The following is a 23,187-nucleotide window of genomic DNA, read 5'->3' on the forward strand; positions in this document are numbered from 1 at the left end:
TAAATAAATTACTGCAGATCTATGCAAACTGTTCCCAAAATATTAACATTCTCTCTCCTTTTCCATATTTTATTTTCCCAAGGAAATGAAAGGTCAAAACAGAGTCCCAAACTTTCCAAAAGGTTTTATAACTCTATTATCTTTTTCTGTATATTTCTGACATGTGGTAAAAAATACAATCTGGCGGGGTTGTGGCTCAGCAGTAGAGTGCTCACCTCGCACGTGCAAGACCCTGGGTTCGATCCTCAGCACCATATAAAAAAATAAACAAGTGAAATAAAGATGTTGTGTCCAACTACAACTAAAAAAAAAAATATTAAAAAAAATACAATCTGGCAATAATGGATGCAAAGTTTTCTCTATAAGGATACTCATCACAACATTAATTATATTAGTTACAAAGTTGAAAAAACTTTTATTTATAACAACATGAATAGTTAAAGGTTTATAATCTTGAGCTTTTGAATCATACAAACTTAAATCTCAAGTCTGTCCCACCTCTGTGTGACTTTGGATAAGTTATTTAATTCCTTTGAGCCTCAGTTTCCTGTTCTAGAAATGGATGAAATCAGATTTTTTTTTTCCTATGAGCGAAGCACTCATCAAAAATAATTTGATGAATTAACATCAGATTATTTATTTTTCTTAAACAAAATAAGGACAAGGGAACTTCACATTTCGCCAGTTGAGAATGGCTGTTCTCCCTCCAATCCAGATTTCTCTTGGAGGACCAGATGTGTCAGTTTGGTTTGATTAACTCCATGTTGTTGTCCCCCCACCCCCCCGCCCCTGGAATATTGTCTCTGTTGAAAACCTGGCTTCACGAAGAAGGTGGCAGCAGGAAAATTTCAGAACCCAAAGCTTAAAAGTAAGTCTTGGGCAGTGTGAGGTTATTTTCTGTCTCTGGGGGGGATCATCCAATGTCTGAGGCCTGGGGACAGAGGCAAAGTCCCCAGCCTCCCATCTAGGAGATGTCACTCTCAGTAGCGTCTGGTGTCCTGACCTGTGCTCGCCCAGGATGATGGTGGGTAAGGAGCAGCAGGTCACAGGGGCCCCCTGACCCTCTGGGAGACAGAGCCCTCCCTCGGCAGACCCCGGGACTGAGGGTCAGTGGCCAGGGGAGAATCAACGACTGTCCCCGCCTGTGGACCCTGAGGTCCTGGGGCAGGGATGCAGGAGGCAGCCAGTGTCACAAGACGTCCCTGTCCCCAGCCAGGCTGGGCACCTGGCTAAGCGAGGAGAAAGACGGTGTCCCTCCTCAGGGCCTGGCCCCTGCGCCTGGTCTCACTTCCTTCCCGGCACCGCCTGGAAGGGGAGGAAGTGACACCCAAGGGAAGGCCTGGAAGTGAGGCCACTGTCACATTCAAGCTCAGGGTGCGACAGCTGAGTCAGCCTCCCAACAGGCCGCATGATCCGCTCCTCTTCATGTACCACATCCCTTCTGAGAGTCACGCCCTCCCCTTTATAGGCACAAGGACCCAGAAGTTCCAGAGACACGTCCATGTTTAGGTCCACGGATCCGGAAGTGCCTCAAGTGTCCATGTTTAGGCCCCTGGATCCGGAAGTTCCTCAGACATCCATGTTTAGGCACCCGGATCCGGAAGTACCTCAGGTGCAGGTCCATGTTTAGGCTCTAGGACCGGAAGTTCCTCAGGTGTCCATGTTTAGGCCCCTGGATCTGGAAGTTCCTCAGGTGCACATCCATCTTTGGGATCTTGGATCCGGAAGTTCCTCAGTCCTCCATGTTTAGGCTCCCGGATCTGGAATTTCCAAAGGTGCACGTCTATGTTTAGGCACCCGGATCCGGAAGTGCCTCAGGTGCACGTCCATGTTTAGGCTCTAGGACAGGAAGTTCCTCAGGTGTCCATGTTTAGGCCCCCAGATCTGGAAATTCCTCGGGCGTCCATATTTAGCCCCACAGATCCAGAGGTTCCTCAGGTGCAAGTCCATGTTTAGGCCCCGGATCTGGAAGTTCCCCAGGTGCACGTCCATTTTTAGGCCCGCAGGTGCACATCCATCTTTGGGCTCTTGGATCTGGAAGTTCCTCAGTCCTCCATGTTTAGGCCATAGCATCCGGAAGTTCCTCAGGTGCATGTCCATGTTTAGGCCCCTGGATCCGGAAGTTCCAAAGGTGCATGTCCATGTTTAGGCTCTAGGACTGGAAGTTCCTCAGGTGTCCATGTTTAGACTTGTAATATATTTTTTGAAAATGAGTTGACAAAGTCGGGGAATAAGAAGGCTAAAACAGGGGGTTCGGGTTGTAGCTCAGTGGTAAAGTGCTTGCCTAACGTGTGAGGCACTGGGTTTGATTCTCAGCACCACAAATACATAAATAAAAATAAAGTTCTATAAATAACTAAAAAATTAAAGTTGAATTTAAAAAAAAAAAAGAAGGCTAGAACATGTTAACCTGTTTTGCCCCATCATCCCAGGTATGGAACACCTATAATATCTTAAAGTGAACAACAAATATACTACTTATGGTAATTTTGAAATAATATTTGAATATTTATTATATTTGCAGAATTGAAAACTTGAGGCTTAATGTGTTAAATGAACATTTCTGGCTAAAAGTGTGGTTAGAGAGATTGGCAGCAGCCAGAATGGGTTGTTGAATATGATCATAAAAACAATTGGGGAACCATTAAAACGTTCTTAACAGGGCAATGACATACACCTTTGACTTTAGTGTGAACATGTGATGGTGGTGGCTTGGATTAGAATGGTAACAGTGAAGATGGAGAGCAGTAGGGATATGTAAGAAGTACTTGTAGGAGATACCCTATGGTTACCCCTAATTAGTTATACCTGTGTGTGATCCCTTCCCCTTGAATGTGAGCAAAACCTGTGATTTTTGGTTAACAGAAAATGACTAAGATGATGAGCTATCAATTCCCTTGACTAAATCTCTATATACAGCAAAGGTGATAGGATGTTACTATAAATAGTAAATATAAATATTTACTTATTTATTATTTAAAAAATTTTTGATGGATAAATATTTATTGTAGATGGACACAATATTTATTTACTTATTTTATGTGGTCTTGAGTAGTGTCTCACACATGTAAGGCAAGCGCTACTGAGCTACAGCCCCAACCCCTCTCTCTACTTCTTGACCGCCATGATGTTCTGCCTCCCTTCAAGCCGTGAGGAATGGAGCTGGCCTTCTCTGGACTAAGAGTTCTGAAACTGTGAGCTCTCAAACAAACTTTTCTTCTCTTACAGTTGTGCTGGTCAGATCCTTTAATCACAGCAGTGAAAAAGCTGACTAAAACAGTGAACAAGGTGGTTAGAAGGTATCTACAAGAAGCCACATACAGTGGCCTGCTCAGGGATTAGGAGACTCAGACAGGAGGACTACAAGTTTGAGGGAACTTGGAAACTTAATGAGATCCTATTTCTAAATAAATTTAAGAGGGAGTGGGGACTTGGGGACTCAGAGGTAAAATGCTCCTGTGTTCAATCCCCAGAACCACAAATGGAGGAGGAAGAGGAGAAGGAAGAGGAAGAGAAGGAGTATGGATGATGGCATAGCTGAAGAAGAGGTTGGGACAGGTGGAGGAATAGGTCTTTGAGATACCAGGAACCCTCCTTCCATGCTAATCGAAAAGCTGCAGGAGAGATGGGTGCAAGATCAGGTAGGTGAGTGGGAAACTGAGATTGTTCCAGGCTGAAAGCTTTTAAACTCACTGGAAAAAAAACGTTGAGTTATGCATCATTTAAGAATAAAGGTGAAGATAGAAACTGAAAATTTACGTAAAGTGGAAATGCTTTGAAAAAGTCTTTGTGCAAAGTTTGAGCCAGCTAGAAAACAGTAAGACTGGCAAGCAATATTGAGTGACTTGTAGTTTTGATATGTTATTTGTCATTCTTAAATTGCTAGCTTTGTGGATGGGTGAAATTGCCTACAGAAACTGCCACCACACACTACTTGAGGAATCAAAAATAAATAATCTAGCTGAGAGGTAGGGAGTGTAAAACACATTTTAGCATGAATCAGGTCCTGGGTTCAATCCCCAGTAACAAAATCATCATCATCATCATCATTATCATCATCTAGGTAGATGAGCTGGCATGAAGAACAGTGTGAAAATAAAGGACAGTTCAATAATTGACTCTTGGATACTTGATTCTTCATTTGGAAATAATTAGATCCCTTCCTCATATTGCACACAAATTAAGTATATCACAGACATAAATGAAAAGCAAATATTTAATAAAATTTATAGAAGAAAATATGCAGAAGTATCTTTATGACTTCAGAATAGAGACAAAATCTTTTATTTATTTATTTTTGTACCAAGGATTGTACCCAGGGTACTGAGCCACATCCCCAGCCTGTTTTTTTTTTTTCTTTTGCTCAGGGCCTCACTGAGTTGCTGAGGCTGGCTTTGAACTTGCAGCCATGCACATTTTTTTCACAGATATAAAAAGCAATATAAAAATAATATAGGAAACTGGGCTGGGGTTGTAGTTCAATGGTAGAGTGCTTGCCTAGCACATATGAGACACTGGGTTCGATTTTCAGCACTACATAAAAAATAAAAATAAAGGTATTGTGTCCATCTACCACTGAAAAAAATTTTAAAAACCTTTAAAACAATGCATAACAGAAATAGGGATATGTTTAAAAGCAAATTATATGTAACTGAAGAAAGAATTAAAGATCTGGAAAATAAGTCACAAAAAAATGTAGATGAGAAACAAAAGAAAAAGAGCAGGTAAGACACACAAAGGTTATAGTGAGGAAGTCTAGCGTTTTATTGGACCTCCCCAGGAATGAAAGGGGACAGAAACAGCATCTGTCCCTAGTTTCCCATTCTTATCTTTTTTACAATTAAAATATTTTTGTTAGGACAAATAACATGCCCACATGATGAAGTCAAGAGATAGGAAGCAAACCTCATCAGCAGGTTTTTCTTTATTCAGCATTTAGCATCAGAGTCAATTGGTGGAACCCTGGCGTGGCTCATTTTCAGGGCAGAAAATGGCAGGTGGCTGAAGCTAGGGTCTGGGTTACTTGGCTTCTTTTAGGGTGGAACAGGAATGTGAATATAGGGAGTTTCCCTGGGCTTATAGTATTGGCCTCAGGTGACTCACGAGGGTCCTGGTCAAGTGCCAGTCTGGAGGGGGTTCCTTTTGTGTTCCTTTGGTCTGGCTGAGGCCTGGGATTTTCAATGACAAAAGCTTAGAGAAAAAGTCTTTGGACTTATTTCCATATCCTTCAATTTAAAAATTCATCTTGGGGGCCAAGTCCCCACCTCCCTTTTAAATTTATTTAGAAATAAGATCTCATTATTAAGTTGCCAAGGTCCCTCAATAAATAAATAAATAAATAAATAAACAAACAAATAATTAAAATTCATCTTTAACTTATGTATTGGCTTTTTCTAAATAATTTTTAAAAAATAGAACAGTTTTAGATTCAGAGAATTATTGCAAACATAGCACAGAAGTTCCATATTACACCCTGCCTCCCCCCCTTTTTTTGGAGGTGGGGATTGAACCCAGGTCCTTGTGCATGTGAGGCAAGCACTCTACCAACTGAGCTGTATCCCCAGCCTCAGGTTCCCCTTTTATTAACATTCTCCATAAAATGATCTGTATCCCGTAGTGTCCTAAACGGAAGTCATTAGCCACGTGAGGCTCTAACTTGAAATATGGCTGGTGAGACTGACAAATGAGTTTTCGTCTTATTTAATTTGAATTGAACACATTTAAATAAAATTTAATAAAATTTTACATTTAATAAAATTTGTTGCTTTATTATTAACTAAAGTCAATGTTTTAATCAGAATGTTAAAACATTTTTAAAAGAAAATAAACAAATGATAGAGAATTGTTTACTATTGATGAGTTCACTAACTGTCTTAGGTATATTTCATTATCCTCTCCCCGGGATAATGTTTGTATTCATCTATTCATTAAAGAATGGTGGAAATGAGGGCTGGGGATATAGCTCAGTTGGTAGAATGCTTGCCTCACATGCACATGGCCATGGGTTCAATCCTCAGCACCACCCAAGGTGAAAATGAGATAGGGATTTTCCATAGAGAGAGATACTGAATCCTTAAAGGGAGTGTCCACAACCACTGAGATGCAGAGAGCACACTTGTAAATCTTGAGGTTGAGCGGCATGCCCCTATAAAATGAGGGAAACGTGCAAGTAAAGGAAAAACTGATGAAATTGTGGAGTTCCACTCTGCCTGCACCTCTTATCCACCCTCTAGCACCGGCCCTTTTATTAGCACCGCACACCAAAGGTGGCTGTCTCTCCCTCTGGAGATAGCCTGCATTCTCCCTTGAGTTCATATTCCTTGCTTTTACCCCAAAGGAATCTCTATTTTGAGTTTATCCTCCACCCTCCATATGTATCTACTACCTCTGTCTATGCCTTTGATCCGCATGTGCTGAAATTCTTTCCCATCATGTTGGTCAAGAACCCCAGACTGGTTCTGGGTCAAGTTCCCTTTTCTCTCTGGGAACTCCTCACACCCTTCTGCGGAGACATCTCTTCTTCCGTGACAAAATTAGGTATTTATAGACCAATAAATGTGTTGCTAGTTCCCTCAAGGTAATGAACAAACTGAATATGTTCTGTGTATAAACTTTATGGACTTTTAAAATGGGAGACAATTTTACAGTCTTTTATTGACACTCCTTATTTATTTGATCTACTTCATTAAAAATCTTTTATCCCATTTCACTCACTGGGATTTTGCTGTCTCATATGGTAGCCACTAATCACATGCAGTAATTTAAATGTGTTCAATTCAAATTAAATAAGACGAAAACTCATTTGTCCGTCTCACCAGCCATATTTCAAGTTACAGCCTCACGTGGCTAATGACTTCCGTTTAGGACACTACGGATACAGAACATGCCTTAAAAACCTACGGCTTTCTTCCAGTCACTGACCTGATTCAACCCTCAAGGTCAGCTTCGACTGTAACTACCGATTACACTTTTTATCAAGAGTTCAAAACCATCTCCTTTTCCCAGGACACTAGTCCTGCGCGGAGAGGCGTGTGGACCACGGAGGTGCAGTCCTCCGGTCTTCCTAGAGGGGCGCGCCCGCTCGCACTTCCGGTAAGCAAGCAGCGGGAGGCCTTCTTTCTCCCTCCTTGGGGTCGGTGCCCGCAGCCGGCAGAGCGAAGGGTGAGTGGGGAGGTCTGGCAGCGTGGCCCCGGGTGCTTCCCAACCCACCCCTGTCCGGCCTCAGTCCTCCCCGCCGCCTTACCTGGGCTCCCGCGGCTTGCCTCCGTAGAGCCGGCGGCTGTACCAGGGCCCGCCCCTCGAGGTTAGCTGTCAGCTGGCCGGTCGGTCAGCGCATCCGTTCATCTTTTCCACCGCTCATTCACCGGTCACTGACTCCTCCAGCACTCACCGAGCCTCCTGTGTGCCCGGCTGCTGGTTTAGGAGGTGGACTTGGCGCTGATGGGCTCCTTACTGCCACTTCTCAGGCGGCCAAAGCGAGCTTTTAGGTCTCAGCCATCCGTCCTGGCTTTCCAGTCAGGGTGTGATCCTATCAGACACTCCCGGAACACCTTCCACTTTCCCCTTCGTAGTTTTCATCACAATTAAGTTAGGTAATTAAGTGTGCTTTCTGTTTAACTTGCGCCTCTCGCTATTTTTAAGTTATGTGATGGCAAAGACACTGTCTTGATACCTCTTTGCTCAGTGCACAGATAGGCATTCAATAAATATTTCTACTTTTATACTTAATTGATTTGTGGTACTAGGGATCGAATCCAGGCAGGGCCTCATGCATTTCAAGCAAGTACTCTACCACTAAGCCACATCCCCAGCCCCTTGATAAATATTTTAAACAAGTATGTGGGAAAATGCTGGCCCTTTTCTAAAGGGCGTTTTGATTTGGTGGGAGAATGCATTTATGAAACAATATTTCGTCAGAGTAGGCATCCAAGAGGATGTACCCTGGTATCAGATGAGTTGGTTTCAAAACAATCAGACCATATCACTTAGAAGCCATATAGCCTAGGATAAATTATTTCATATGTTCTGTTGCTCTTCAAACAGTTGAATGTACACCATAGAATGCTGTGAATATGAAATGAATTAAGACACTTAAAAGGTAGATAATGCTGGAATCTAATAAAGTTTCAATTGGTGTTTTCTGTTACAATTAAGTGATCAAATAGATTCATTGTAATGCATTACATTAGAAAGCAGATACATTGTAATAACCGAACGCCTCAGCAAGCAGGATTGCCTGGATATACTCTGACCAGGGAGGGAAATGCCTTCTTCCAGAGGAAGGGGCTATAGGCAAGCTCAGTATTCCCACCTCCCCAAGGCTTCACCCACCCACCAAACACCACACACACACACACACACACACACACCAGGTACTAGAAAGCTGGTTTGCTAGACAGCTACATAAATACCTAAATCCAGAATTCTGATGAGAAACAGTTGGTTTCTACCCCCACTGACAAGACTGCTTTCTCAAATTTGCACTATAAGAAGGTAGCAGAAGCTCTCCCCTGAAACACTAGAACACCTTTTTCCAAACTTTCTCTTGGTGGGATGATGGGAGAATCAGTGGACCTATACTTTCTTTTACCAACTGCTGGCTGGCAAATTTTCCCCAATAAAGTCTATTCTGTAACCCATACTTTGTGATGTGGAATTTACCCTTATCTATGATGTCTTGGGTACCTACTCTTGGCCAGTTTTTTTTAAAATGTAGATTTTATTGTTCAGGTTTAGTGAGGACCACAGATCAGAAGATGATTGCCTTTGAAAATGTACTTTGTTATGGTTTTCAAGAAAAGGGGGCATGCCTCCACAGGAAAGCATGTGGAATTACTCTGCCAATTGGTCAAGAGGCAGAGGGAATGAGGGGAAATGGGCAAGAGCCTGTTTTGTGGGTTCTATGGGAAGAAACCATCAAGACAGGGTAAGCAGGGGTAGGATTGGCTGATTTGGATAATTTTAGTGAACTCTCGGGGAGAGGGGCTCTTCCTAGTTGTTTGATACTTGATCCTGAAATTTGAGTAGAGGGGAGTGATGGCCTTGAGTATGAGAGCCCTTTAGAGAAGGTGGAGGGGCTCTGGGACTGTTCGTTTCATTTGGAAGGTATGCTCACAGGTGAGTTGTTTACTATCTCTAGGGATTGGCTAGTCCTGGGAGAAACAGTCTCTCCAGTATCATTAAGTACCCAGATGCCAAAGCAACATAATAAAAAGACATGTTTTGTACACCAGCCCACAAACTCAGATACTTGTTTGTTGTTTCCAATTCCTATAGCTCTGCAATGTTACATTATTAATTCCATGTTTAGGAGAGGAAATGGGATTTCAGAAGGATTCATTTGGTGAATGATGTTGGACAACTAGTTAGAGACTGCATCATGAGTCTAAATTGGGTGGTGTGACTTCAAAGTTGGTCTCCAGCTCATACTGGGTACTGAACCCAGGGCCTTACACATGCCAGGCAAGCACTTTACCACTGAGCTATACCATCATCCCTGAAACTGGTGCTCTTTCTGTGAGCAAGATCACCTTGCTATAGTAGATATGAGAAATGCTGTGGGAAAAATTTTCAGTCCATACTAGGCATTTGACAATGTTGACCACTACCTCTTTGAATTTTCCAGTTCATTCTTTTATATAGATAGAAGGTGTTATGAGTTATGCATTGGGTTGAGTGATGGAGATACAATAGTGAGCAAAAATGTTGATGTACCTTACAGTGAAGTCATAGATAAGACAGGTATTAACCAAATGATCCCACTAAAGTATATGCACTCACAAAGTGAAAAAAAGTGCTTTGAGGGAAAGAAATGTTTTTTAACTTTGTCTCCTGTGTCTCCTTGACTAATCCAGGGTTCTTAACCCCTGGTTGTACATCAGAATCACTTGCAGAATATATTACAAATATAATTGTTGGGACCTCATCTAGGAGATTCTGATTATACTTTAGTGCATTCCAGATAAATGCAATGAGTGCAGTCAAAGAGAGCTTTACCTTGACTAAAAGTACTTTGCTTTTATTAAAAAACAAACAAACAAACAACAACAACAACAAAAACTGGTCAGGGGCACACAGAGAGAAAATGTGTAAGCATTCCTATTAATAGCCCCAGCCAAGCTTCCTGACATTAGCCACAATCAGTTGCTAGACAGAGAGTAATACCCCTTGGAAACCTTCTCCACTGGAACCTTCAAATCTGCAGCCCAACTGATAAAAGATCACAATCACATTAGGGATCAAAAGTTGAAACTAGGGCCTGGGGCTGTAGTTCAGTGGCAGAGCACTTGCCTAGCATGTGTGAGGCACTGGGTTCAATCTTTAGCATCACATAAAAATAAACAAATAAAATAAAGGCATGCTGTCCATCTATAACTACAAAATTTTTTTTAAAGTTGAAACTAATAGTTAAACTTGATCAATAAACAATACTGTGAGAAATACTAGTCTATTTTTGTTTAAAATCATTAAAAACAAACAAAACAAAACTGGTTATAAGAACAGGTCAGATTTGCAATTTGAAAAGATCACTCTGGTTACAATGTAGATTAATAGAGTAATGGGGATACAGTGCATTGGGGAAGTCAGTAGATAAGTTATTGTAAAGTATGACAGATGGGACAGTTAGGATGAATATGTGGTGGCAGAGTTTAGGACGGGCAGACAGGCAATAAAATCAGTAGGCTAATATGCATTAAATAAAGGAAGGAGGTAAAAGAAAGAATTTTGTTATGGATGATTTCTGGCCATACAGCCAGGTAAGATATTCCTGTTACCTGAAAGGGAACCAATGGAAGAGGGCAGATTTGATATGGGAGAAATCATGAGTTGTTTATGAATGTACTATTTGATATGCATTTGAGAAATTCAAGAGGAGTTATGATGGGAGTGAAGAACTGTGGGTAAATAGGTCTGGAGCTCAGATAGGAGGTCTATACTAGAAGATGGTAAACAAAGGTGAGGATTAGGTAGCCTTGGAGGAAAGTGGAGAGTTAAAAAAGGGGAGAATTTAGGACTAATCCTAGAGAATTCTGATTTAGAGAGGGTGGACCTATGAAGGAGATGGAGGAGTTTATATCCTTCCTTCAGCCACACACCTATGGAAGATGAGTTGGTGAGGCATAATATTTATAATAAAATTGAATAATACCACAAACATTGAAAAAAAGGCAAGAGACATAACAGAAACTAATAGTCACTAAGGATACACATAGATGTGCTGCAGCCCTTGGTAAATGCTATGTACACAGGTCTGACAGTGCAGCATCATGTGATTCCTTTTTGTTTATTTTTTTAATCTTATGATTTCTTAAATTACAATTATCACATAATAAGAACTAAAAAATATATTTATTATTTTTCTTCTGCAAAAAATTAAGAAAAACATCCCCAAGTTTCTATTGTGTTTTGGTGTATTTGAAGCACCTGTTAATATCTGGTAAAGTAGAGTTTAGGAAATGCTGCTTTGTTGGTACCTCAGACATAACTTTCTTAGTGAATAGCTCAGCAAATGACACCAGCAACCTCCAGTCACCAGGAATAGCCAGAAACCTGAGTCCTTCTAGATTCCCCTTTCTTCCAAACCCTTATTCAGTGTGTCCTATCTTTATATTTTTTGACTCCCATAGTCTAAATGGTTGCAACAAACCCTTACTTATCTCTTCTTCTCTCTCTTTGTGGGCACATAAATCCTCCAGCCATTCCTGTGGCCATGAGGGATCAACCCCTTGGACCCTGGAGGGCTTGGCTGTTCCCCTATAGTTATCTCTTCTCCTTAATTGTACCCCAGGCTCTGACATATTATTCTTAACCAGGCTTCTACCTATTAGAAGCACTTAGGGACACTCACTTAAGCCCCATCCCTGGAGATTCTGACTCCATGAATCTCTCATGGTGCCTCTATACTAAGACATAGCCAGAGGTGACACCCATTAGTCTGGCCTCCCTAAACCATTTTCAGTTTCTTCAATAGGCTACATCTTCTAACACTTCTCCCCTCTCTACCTGGGCTTGGTCAGTGGTCTTTCTCTTGTGCTCATTATCTTTCGATTTATCAATCTGTATTTACCTGTCAATTTCACATACTAAATAAACTGAGTCCTTGCAGACAGAACTCATTATCTTGAGACTCCTGTTTAGTATGCCTGCTAGCACATAGTTAATGTTCAAGTATTTGTTGAAAAAAAATGGATGAAGGAATCTCTTTCTCTTTTCCTTGTGCTGTTTCAGAATCTTGTGACAAATTCAAGGATAACTTTTCCTTGTTTGTACATGTATAGCCATTCTTCATAACTCCTTTCTAATCTTTTCATCATTATTCCTAGTTTATAGTAACAATCAAGGTTGTCCTGGGCATTAACCAATTCTGGAATAAAAAGGAGACGTTCTTGAGGCCAGGCAACCCTGAGGTCATGTCTTGACTGGTTTGGGACCTTGGGAAAATTCATTAACTTTCAAGAAGCTTTCATCATCTGTAAAACATGGGGATCAAAATATCACATAGTGTTACTGTCATGCCCCAATAAAATAGAATTTGTAAACTACCTGGCCCATAGTAGGTACTTACGAAGTGTGAGTTCCTTTCTTTGGGGAGTTAACTACTTTGATTGAAGAGCCCAGTGCTCTGCTCACTGGCTGTATGCCTTTGGTCAGCTTATGATTCTCAGTAGTCTAATTTGGAGAATGGGCACAATTAGGTTTATCTTTATATAATACTATTTATTATCCCTAATTTTGTGCATAACATTATTCCCAAAGGTCAAATTGGTTTTGATTATATTAAAGTTTTGTTTCACATCCCCAAAAATTCTTGAATCATCTATAGATGTATCATTTATATGGAAGCTCCCTTTTAGTAAATTTTCTTTATAGTGCTATATTCCCTGGCAACTGGCCTTCAAAAACATGTATTTACATTCCAAGCATGTGGTTTGCTTGTATAACACCAGCACTATCCACTTCAGGGCCTCCCTGAAGAGTTGGAATTCAGAAGGAATTCCTCAGATACAAGTTTCCATCTCTTCTCTGCCTCAGCTGGATAGCTTTTTCAGACTGTCTATTCCCAGAATGTCAGAAGAGATCACAGCATTGGCTTACCATGCTCCAAAAGAACAAGAAGGACTTATAATTGTGAAGGTTGAAGAAGAGAATTATGTTTGGGGGCAGGACTTTGGCCTTCAGAGGAACTCCCAGAGCCAGGAGGTCTTCCGCCTGCGTTTCAGGCAGTTTAGTTATTCTGACTCCAGTGGGCCCAGAGAAGCTATGAGCCAGCTCAAGGAGCTTTGCTCTCGGTGGCTGAAACCGGAGGCACACTCTAAGGAGCAGATATTGGAGCTGTTGGTGCTGGAGCAGTTCCTGGCCATCCTGCCTGAGGAACTGCAGGCCTGGGTGCGAGAGCAGGGGCCAGATAATGGAGAGGAAGCTGTGACTCTGCTGGAAGAGTTGGAGAAAGAACTCAATGAATCAAGGCAACAGGTAAGAAGTAGGTGTTTTGTTTGTTTGCTTGACTATTTCAAGTTAATGGGGAAGCTGTTATGAGTCGCATTGACTCCTCATGGAATTATCCAATTTCTATTTTATACTGTATTAATTATTCACTCATTGGTTCATGTCATTAGGATTTTTAGACCTGTTGTTTTCTCACTGATATCTGAATAGGTTTCTGATTCCTTCTGTTTAGCCCTGTTGTTCTAGGGAGTTTCCTCTTGTGCATCCTTAGAATCACAGTGCTAGTACTTGATTACTTCTAGGACTCTGCTTGTGGCCAGAAAATGATCTGGAAGAACACAACATGCACAGGAGTTCTGAAGTCTCTAAGTCACCCTCTGCGGTCTTTGGAGAGCCAATGCAAGAGTGAGACTCAGGAGCCCCAAGATTTCCACGAGAGAGGTGAGGATCTTTAACCCTTTTGGGGTTGAGGATGAGGTAAGGGCGATCAAGTGTTCCATGGTACATTTTACTTAATAACAGTCACTTGCAGCTGTCACTAAGTATTGTGGAAAGAACCCCCATTTGCCTTGAAATACTCTTCCATTGGCTCTGCATTATTGTTTTAACTTGGGTTAAAAACAAAGGTCTTTAATAAATTCTCTATAATACCATAATGTTCAAAGACTAATATTCTGTTTTTAAAATAATACTTGAATTCCATTAACAAGGCAGTTTCTAAGATGAAGATGAATACTGTATCAGTAACAGAAACTTGAACACAGAAAGTTTAACATTAAGAATTATGAACTGTTTTACAATGAATATATTCTGCTGTCATATATACTTAATTAAAATAAATAAATAAATAAATAAAAGAATTATGGACTGTAACTAGCATTAACCATTAAGTGGTATAACTAAATACTAAAACTCTAAATTGTCAGGAGTAAGGTATTGGGGGGGGGGGGCTCTCGGCTTAAGGCAGAATGCCCAAGGAAGGAACGTATCTGCAAGAGGGTGCTATGTCTTTCCCCCATCTGCCAGGGCTGAAGTCCAGATCTCTCTGGAGAGGTAACAGCCATGACCCACTAGTTGGAGATGTTCAGTGAAATGCCCAGCTGGTCACACTCACTGAGGAGCTACCCTATGGGTGCCAGAAGCCCCCAATGGGGAAGTGACATGGCACAGAGTTTGCAGGGAAGCTGCTGAGGGGGGCAGTGCCTCTGAAACTCATTGGAGTATGCACTGCTGGTTGTCCCCCACACTGCAGAAACTGAGAGAGCACACCAGATCAACAAAGAAAAGTTCCTTCCTCCTCCACTGGCACTCTAGCCCCGTATACTATTAAAACCCATATCATGCCAGCTTGATGCCAGTATTTCAGATAGTACAATGAAGGGTAGATTCTAAATTAGGAGGCAATAAATTGATAGATGTCATGGGAGCTGAGAATTAGTACAAAAAGGACTTTGATTAAGGCAACATCATCCCTAGGGGCACCAGCTACATCAGCTTATTACTTTATTGTCATTAGACTTTCATTATCATTCTGATTTCATCTTCATCAAGCAATCTTATTAACTTCCTATGAAACTTAGCTATAATAAAATGCATTAATTCACTCTGTTTTGTATGATGATTACATAGTAATTTTCATGATGGCCTTATTGCTCGGTTTCATGAACTTGGTTTATAAGATTCTACTCCAAGAGGGAAATCCATACCTAGTGTGTTGATTGAGAGGCATGTAATGACACAGACTTCAAGGTCAGATCCTGAACCTTAGCAATTCACCAAAGTAATCAATTCTATTAATCCAATGAAGTGTCCTTGAAAACTCCCTCTCAACCTTCCCCCATGCATCAGACCCTGATACTACCCTCTTAAGTATCCTTTGCACCAAGTAGGAGCTACATTAAAATGCATTTTTAAAAAATGATCAAATCACCTATCTTAAAACAGCTAAATGGATTATAATTGGTTTTTCATCACTATAATGTAATACATGGGACAGCTAACTTTATAAAGATAAGAAGTTATGTAGCTCATGGTGTGGGAGCTTCAAGTACATGTCACCTGCATTGGCTCAGTTCTGCTGTGTTGCATCATGGCAGTGATATGATAGGAGAGCATGCAGGAGCAAGTGATCACATGAAGCAGTGAAAGTGACTCAAAGGTCAGATTCAGGCTTTTCTATCCTCTCACAAGAACTCACCAGGGTCCCATGAGAAAATACCTTATCCATTTCCAGGACAGGCTTCTAGGGACCACCCACTGAGCTCCATCTCTTAAAGATCCCATCAGTTCCTGCATCATGGCACTGGGAACCAAGCTCCCAAGACATCAACCCCTGGAGGCCAAAGGTATTCAAAATATGTATTATCTGAATCATTTAGGGTAGATTATTTAAGGTCTCAGGGGCCAGAGACTCCACTATAATTCCTTAAGTGCTTTTGGGATTTTTCTTATTGGCATTTTTAAAGGGACAAATTATATATTTCCAAAATTCATATATTGAAGCCCCGAGTCCCAGTACCTTATGATATAATTGTATTTTTTGGAGATAAGGCCTTTAAAGAGGTTAAATGAGGTCATTAAATGGGCTCTAATGCAATATAACTGGTGACCTTATAAGAGGAAATTAGTACACAAAAAACACAGACTGAGATGACCACATGAGAATAAGCAAGAAGATGGCCATCTGTAAGGCAAGGAGAGATTGACTTGGAAAGACACCAAAACTTCTGATACTTGATTTTGGACTTCTAGCCTCTAGAACTGTAAGAAAATAAATTCCTCTTCTTTAAGCCTGTTTTTGTGGTATTTTTTTATAGAAGCCTAGCGTACTAATATTAAAGTTATTTCCCAAGTCTATATGAAATATTCCTAGCCTCAATTTGGTTCCTTTTGTTTGTTTAGCAGAGCTTTCATAAAATACTTGTACTTGAATAAGTAAAATGACCTTTGACCTTTGTCTAACTAAGCCTCTCACTGTCTCTGACTCCTGTGTTCTTTGTCTCTGTTTATTTCGACATTTCTCTGGTCATGTTTCAAATTCTCCACATTCTCTTGAGGTTCAGGGATAAAGACAAAATAAAATATTTTAGTGATGATCTGATTACTTTAAAATATAGATTTAAAGTAGATTTTTCTCCCCAACTCTTATCTGTTACACCTTATTTCATTGTTTTTCATTTCACAATGTCATTATGTTATAGATTCAATCACATTATCAGCAATAGTGATTGTCTTTTAGACATTTTTGGACTTAGCAAAATTTCTCATCCTCATTTATGCCTGGTGTCCAAGTGTGTGGTCTTGGATGGACTTGACTGGGTTCCTGATAAGTCACTTTATGCTGATGTCTGAAGAATTAATGTGAATAATCCATATTTTCACCTAAGTCATAAAGTTTATATCACTGGAAGGATCTGCCTTGATATGATTATAAGAGTCACTATGCCTTTTTTTTTTACAACCTTGGGTTATAATTTTCTTGTAGGCTCTTTACTAGCCTAACAGTATGTCTTGTTAGAAGAAGAATTGGTGGTGGAGATATGGATGCAGGTAATTTATTAAGGACATGTTCTTTGGGAAAAATCTTAATAGAGGGTTTACAGAATCAGGAAGGGAACCAAGCAAAGAATGATATAGTCTTAGGTAAAACTTAATCTTGGTTGAATCCTTGGAAATGTTCTGGAGCCTTAAGAGCATGATTGCATTGCAGAGTTGCTCTTTTGATGCAGTGGGGGCAGTGAGGGTGAAATAGTTTCCTGGGCTAGTGGCTTTCATCATCCAGGGCAATTCTCCAAAGAAGGGGGCCGTTGTGGAAGATTAGGAGTTGTCTTTGTTTTTCTCAATAGTACTGGAAATTGAACACAGGCCCTCATGTAAATGCCCTACTCCTGAACTACTCTCCCAATCTTTTTTGTTTAATTTTGAGTCAGGGTCTTACTAAGTTGCCCAAGCTTGCCCTCTTCCTGCCTCCCAATAGTTGAGATTAGAGGTATGCACCACCACACCTGGCTGGAGTTGTCAGTTCTGGCTGCTATTCCACAATGTCATAAACTGAGTAGCTTATAAACAGCAGAAATTTATTTTTCACAGTTCCAGAGGCTAGGAAGTTCATGATCAAGATGCTGGCATATTTGGTGTTTGGTGGAAAGCCATTCTCTCATAGATTGCACCTGTGTACTTACATGGTAGAAGGAGCCAATGAGCTTTCTTGGACCTGTTGTATAAGGGCACTAGTTACATTTATGAGGGCTCTGCCTCCATGACCTAATCATCTCCCAAAAGATTCCACCCTCTAATACCATCACTTTGGGAGTTAGGATTTCAGCATATGAATTTTGGAGGGACACGGATATTCAGACCATAGGAGGAGCCAACACTCACTGCAGCCAAGGGCAAGAGACAGCAAACTAGTAGTGAGGTCTGCATTGGCAGTGCAACATCATCTAAAGAACATTAAGGCTAAAAGTATCTGTCATTGAGCAATCAGAGGTCACATTCTTAGTTAAAAGGATTTTATACCAAACATGTCACTGAACAGGTAGCAGGTGTGATAAAGGAAAGAACTATTCTAACAGAGAAACCTATTACTTCTTTCTCAAAGAATATAAAATGAAAGACTTGTTTTCATACAAAAACATAACTTTTCCAAAGAAAAAATGAGTTTTAAATTATTTTTTTAGTTCATCTACAGTCCTGCTTCATTCCAAAGGGAAGGCAGATAACTCAGAGAAAAACTGAAAACTTTGAGTTTAAGCAGATTTGTTTGAATTCTCACTCAACCAATTATTAATTCTATAGCCTTTCATACTCTTTCTGAGCCTCAGCTTCCTGATCTGTAAAATGTATATAAGTTTAGAGGACTTTGGGAGGATGAGAGCAACTTCAGAGTTCTAGAAAAAATTCAATTGATATCACCCGTTTCTGTTGTAAGTTACTAGAAATCTAGAAAAAAAGAGGAGCGTGTTGTATGAGAACTGGATTTGGATCCAGGCAGTCACATTTGCCAATTATTTCCATCGACCTTCTTTGATCCCTTACACTTGAAAAGATGGACCCCTAAGGCTCCCACCTAACCCCAGAATGAGTCAGGAACCCCAATATATTCCTTTCTCATGCTTTGTGCATCTTATTATATTGCTTGTATTTATTTGTTCCATTTGAAACCTGCTAGAATCTGCTATTGCCATCATGCTTTCTAGTTCTTGACCAGCTACCTTTGTTCAATACTAACCTCCTAAGCATTTTATAATCATATCTCCTGCTCTCTTACTTTGCTAGAAGTACCATTGATTTAAGACTCAGACATCTTTACCCTGATCATTCTGCATCATATATTTTCCTTTCCTGCATTACCTAAAATATATTCTTCTCCAGAATCATCTCCTAGCTTTATAATTTCTCACTGATACTCCTATTTATCACCTCTAACTAAGGGCTTTCCTAGTTCATTGTCACTCCTCTCCAATATTAACTCTCCTTGTCTGTCTACTTGACTTCAGGGGTTCACCTCCCACTACTCCAGGCCACTTCACTGAATTTTCCTAGATTAGGAAGCTAGTTTTAAGAAATTTTCCTCCTAATAAGCAAATACTTATTTCATTTGTTTTATTTTCTGCTCTTACTACAATAATTTCCTTTCTTTCAACATGGAGAGTAAATGACACTTGCATTTTCTTTTCACACTTTTAGATGGCAAGATGGTAGCTGACAAAATGTTGGCAGCAAAGCAAGAAATTATTGAATGTGTAGCCTCAACTGCTATGATATCTCCAGGAAGACTTCTTGGGGAAATTGCTTCAGTACAGATAGTTGAAGAAGCTTTGGACGGTCTGGACAAGTCTGAGAAGCAAAGGGGAAGTGCTACAATGAACAAAATGAGTCAGCTCCCTTCCCAGGAAAGACAGTACAGCCTGGCAATGTTCAACAAGAAAATCCCCACAGAGCAGTGTTTCCCTGAATGTCATGGAATTGAAGAAAATCTCAATCTGAACTCAAATGATATTACACCACAGAGAATTCACACAGGGGACAAGCTCTATGAGTGCTTTGACTGTGGGAAAGCCTTTTGCCAGAGCTCAAAGCTGATTAGACATCAGAGAATTCATACTGGAGAGAGACCTTATGCATGTAAAGAATGTGGCAAAGCCTTCAGTTTGAGCTCAGACCTTGTTAGACATCAGAGAATACACAGTGGTGAAAAACCATATGAATGTTGTGAATGTGGAAAGGCTTTCAGGGGCAGCTCAGAGCTCATTAGGCATCGGAGAATTCACACAGGAGAGAAACCTTATGAGTGTGGGGAATGTGGGAAAGCTTTCAGCCGGAGCTCAGCCCTTATTCAACATAAGAAAATTCACACTGGTGATAAAGGCTATGAATGTATTGAATGTGGTAAGGCTTTTGGTAGGAGCTCTATCCTTATTGAGCATCAAAGAATTCACACTGGAGAGAAACCTTATGAGTGTAATGAATGTGGAAAATCCTTTAATCAGAGCTCAGCCCTTACCCAGCACCAGAGAATCCACACTGGGGAGAAACCTTATGAATGTAGTGAATGTAGGAAAACATTTAGACATAGATCAGGTCTTATGCAGCATCAAAGGACACACACCAGAGTTTAAGTCTGAGTAAGAGTTGTATAATTGTGAAATGCAAAAAATTCACTTTGAGGATGAGACTCAACGGAAGATAGAATTTTCCTGAGAGTAGGGTGTCTGTCCTTCCAGCCCAGTTCAGTTCTATAAGAGGAGATCCACATGATTGTTACGATTGTTAAGTGTTAAGTGGAAAGAATTTTTTTTAAAAATCAGGTCTTTGAAAAGAATGGTGGGTATTCTCTAGAAATGCCTAACTTTATCTGCATGAAGTCTCTCATCAATACCACCTTTACCTCACCAACCCAAATATAACTGCCACCATGCAAGTCCAGAATTATGTACCTAAAAGAGCTCCTTACATGATGGCAAGGATAAGATCCCTGCTCAGCGTTTGTGCATTTGGTAGGTGAAGGCATGTACTAAGAATTATTCAACTACCTGAAATGTTGACTTGTATGGGAAATGTTGAATTATGCCCTGGCTTGTTTTAACAAGATCCAAGGCAGTTTAATATTATCTGAGGAATGGTGGTTCATTGTTCCCACTTCTCATTTCTCTCCACAGCCCTATGCTTCCTACAAGGCCAATTCAGGTTTGCTTATTTATTAAGCACCTGTTGTGTTTAGCTATTTGGGACAGATATGGTCATTGCTGTCCCAGAGTTAAGGGTTAATGGAATATACATATTTACTAAATAAGTAAGTAAAGTGCAATAAGTATTTTGATAGGATAAATCCAGGGTGTTTCTGGAGTACATGGCAGGGCTACCTTACCTGATATCTAAAGACTTCTTGGATGTGATAATATCTCAGTTGAGACCTAAACTGTAGAAATTAGCCAGGTCAAGGGCAGAAGAAGGCAGAGGTTATAGGACATATAGGGCATGAAAAGAGGAGAATCTGGAGACATCAGGACTCTTCACTTAGCAGGAATTAGTTGTCATAGTCTGGTAGGACTTGTGGCTAAGAAGCCAGGACATGTGCCTAGAAGACATGTGTTGGATTTTCTCTATAATCACTATACAGAACCTATTACATCTTCAAGTACTCAGAATGAAGGTAGTAGAAGACTGGTACATCTTATGGAAACAGGCATGATGCACACCAAATAAAGAATATACATCGGAGGCTATAGGGACAGTGAGGTCTAGAGTGTGTTTCATGACCCTGGATCTCAGGAAATGGGAAACTTCCAGGGACCCAGGAATGAGAAGTTTGCCTTCCCAGACCCTATATTCTTCATTCCCTTACCCTTACCCTCAGCACCAGCTCTGCAAACTCTAAGCCACTTGAGGGCAATAAATATTTGTTAAATTAACCAGATTCCTCAAAATTATACTTTCCTAATTTTTATTTTTACTTTGGCAGTTTTAATTAACCTACAATTGTTGAGGGCAATTAATACTTAAGAACTTTTTTCTTTTTTGGGTACTAAGGATTAAACTTAGGGGCAGTTGACCACTGAGCCACATCCCTAGCCCTATTTTGTATTTGATTAGACAGTGTTTCACTGAGTTGCTTAGCTCCTTGATAAATTGCTGGCTTTGAACTCGCAATCCTCCTGCCTTCGCCTCCTGAGCTGCTGGGATTACAGGTGTGCACCACCATGCCCGGCCCTTAAAAACATTTTTGAAGACTTGATGTTCATAGTTATTGTGGGTAATAGAGATGAAATTGGGAAGGATCTTTGTGCCCAAAGTTTACACAATTGTCACTGAGTGAGATCAACCATAAGACATGGGATAGTGAGTTGCCTTTTCCTGTAGGTGACAATCAAATGATTTAATGTTTTAAACAGCATTTGATGGTTTTTCCTTATTGTAAATGCTGATAATACAGAACATATAAATTACCCACAATCCCTTTACCCATAGAAACACTTGACATTTTAGAGTACTTTGTGTTTTCTTCTCCAATCCTAACATTCTTGGCAAAAATATTGTAAATAAAAGTTACTAATTTTAACATTTATATGTTGAGTATACCCTTTAACTGTTCAGTATGAGAATGTAAAGCAAGATGTAATAAAATTTGAGTTTTAAAGTTTTGCTTTGAAATTATTCATTCAGAAATAGGGAGAACACTAGCAGGAGTGGAAGATAGGAGATAAAGAGGTTGTGGGAATAATTCATGGAATTGGTATTCTCAATTTTTATATTCTGGGCCAAAAAGTGTCAGGAAACTATCTGGTCTCTATGATTGCAGTTCACTGGCAAAGTCATAAGAGGTGACATCTGGTGGTGGTGTTGGAAGGACCATGAGAATGAGACTACTAGGGAATCTCTTTAAACACATGCATCTCTTAATCCATTAGAATTAAGACTCTTCCTTTTCTTGGGGGTGGTGGTGGTGGTGGTATACACACCAGGTTAGAATCCTCAACATTAACTGCTGGATAGGACCAAGGACCTGGGAAACCATCATGTCCTTCTTCTAACTCAGCAGGTCTACAATAGAAATCGAAGCTTAGAGAGACTATGGCCAAGGTTCAAATTTCCAATCCTTCCAGACAACCATTAGTTGTAGTCTACGAAACTGAGGGAGAAAGGGAAGGCAAGAAACCAATATTAACATACTCTGCCTCAATTGTACATTTTCTGTTTTTAATCCATTTAAAATTCATTTAAGGCAGACATTTTTCCCTCCAGACTGCTTCTAATGCAAAAGAAACAAGACAGCCATGAGCAGGGGGAACATTATTTTTCTTTCCCAGAAAAGGCTAGTGAAAGAAAAAAAAAAATTTCCTTTGATAGCTTATTAACAGTGCCTCTTTAAATAAACAGAAATGTTGAAGCTTCTTCAACTGTGGGATTATCTTCTTCAGCTCCTTTAACACCTACAACCAAAGGTCTTGACCACAAGGCTACTGCTTTTTTATATGTATATATTTTTTGGTACCAACGATTGAACTCACGGCGACCACTGAGGCCACATCCCCAGCCCTATTTTGTAGTAGATAGGGTCTCACTGAGTTGCTTAGTGCCTCATAGTTGCTGAGGCTGGCTTTGAACTCGCAATTCTCCTGTCTCAGCCTCCCAAACTGCTGGGATTACAGGTGTGTACCACTGAGCCTGGCTGGCTACTCCCTTTTTCAAGCGTAAGTCTTTAGGGAATGGCTTCTATTTGTACAGGATTTATAATTTTAA

At 40.3% G+C, this 23,187-nt stretch overlaps 2 protein-coding genes and 1 long non-coding RNA gene across 4 annotated transcripts in view; 1 reads left to right on the forward strand and 2 right to left on the reverse strand.

Moving 5' to 3' along the window:
- Nucleotides 1–7,397, reverse strand: part of LOC125617738 (zinc finger protein 271) — a 21,085-nt gene extending 13,688 nt beyond the window's left edge. Inside the window, exon 1 of the mRNA XM_048806337.1 lies at nucleotides 7,244–7,397. The gene's annotated coding sequence lies outside the window, so the exon portion shown is untranslated. The remainder of the gene's footprint in view (nucleotides 1–7,243) is intronic.
- Nucleotides 6,867–22,084, forward strand: Zscan30 (zinc finger and SCAN domain containing 30). Of its 2 annotated transcripts, XM_015482438.2 has the most exons (4): nucleotides 6,867–7,161; nucleotides 12,963–13,473; nucleotides 13,749–13,887; nucleotides 19,135–22,084. In XM_015482438.2, the coding sequence occupies exons 2-4, from the start codon at nucleotides 13,066–13,068 to the stop codon at nucleotides 20,064–20,066; spliced, it is 1,479 nt and encodes a 492-aa protein (XP_015337924.1). In that variant the 5' UTR covers nucleotides 6,867–7,161; nucleotides 12,963–13,065; the 3' UTR covers nucleotides 20,067–22,084. The 2 variants fall into 2 exon arrangements, with proteins under 2 accessions (XP_015337924.1, XP_015337922.1); XM_015482436.2 differs by lacking the exon at nucleotides 6,867–7,161 and having other exon boundaries at nucleotides 12,463–13,473.
- Nucleotides 9,992–13,231, reverse strand: LOC125617740. Its single transcript, XR_007348840.1, has 3 exons — nucleotides 13,096–13,231; nucleotides 12,566–12,669; nucleotides 9,992–12,470 (listed from the first exon to the last, which is right to left on the reverse strand). It is a non-coding gene; the product is annotated as an uncharacterized LOC125617740 (long non-coding RNA).
- Nucleotides 22,085–23,187: the final 1,103 nt, after the last annotated feature.

The sequence above is a fragment of the Marmota marmota genome, unplaced genomic scaffold, assembly GCF_001458135.2.
Source record: "Marmota marmota marmota unplaced genomic scaffold, marMar, whole genome shotgun sequence".
Classification (NCBI taxonomy): Eukaryota; Metazoa; Chordata; class Mammalia; order Rodentia; family Sciuridae; genus Marmota; species Marmota marmota.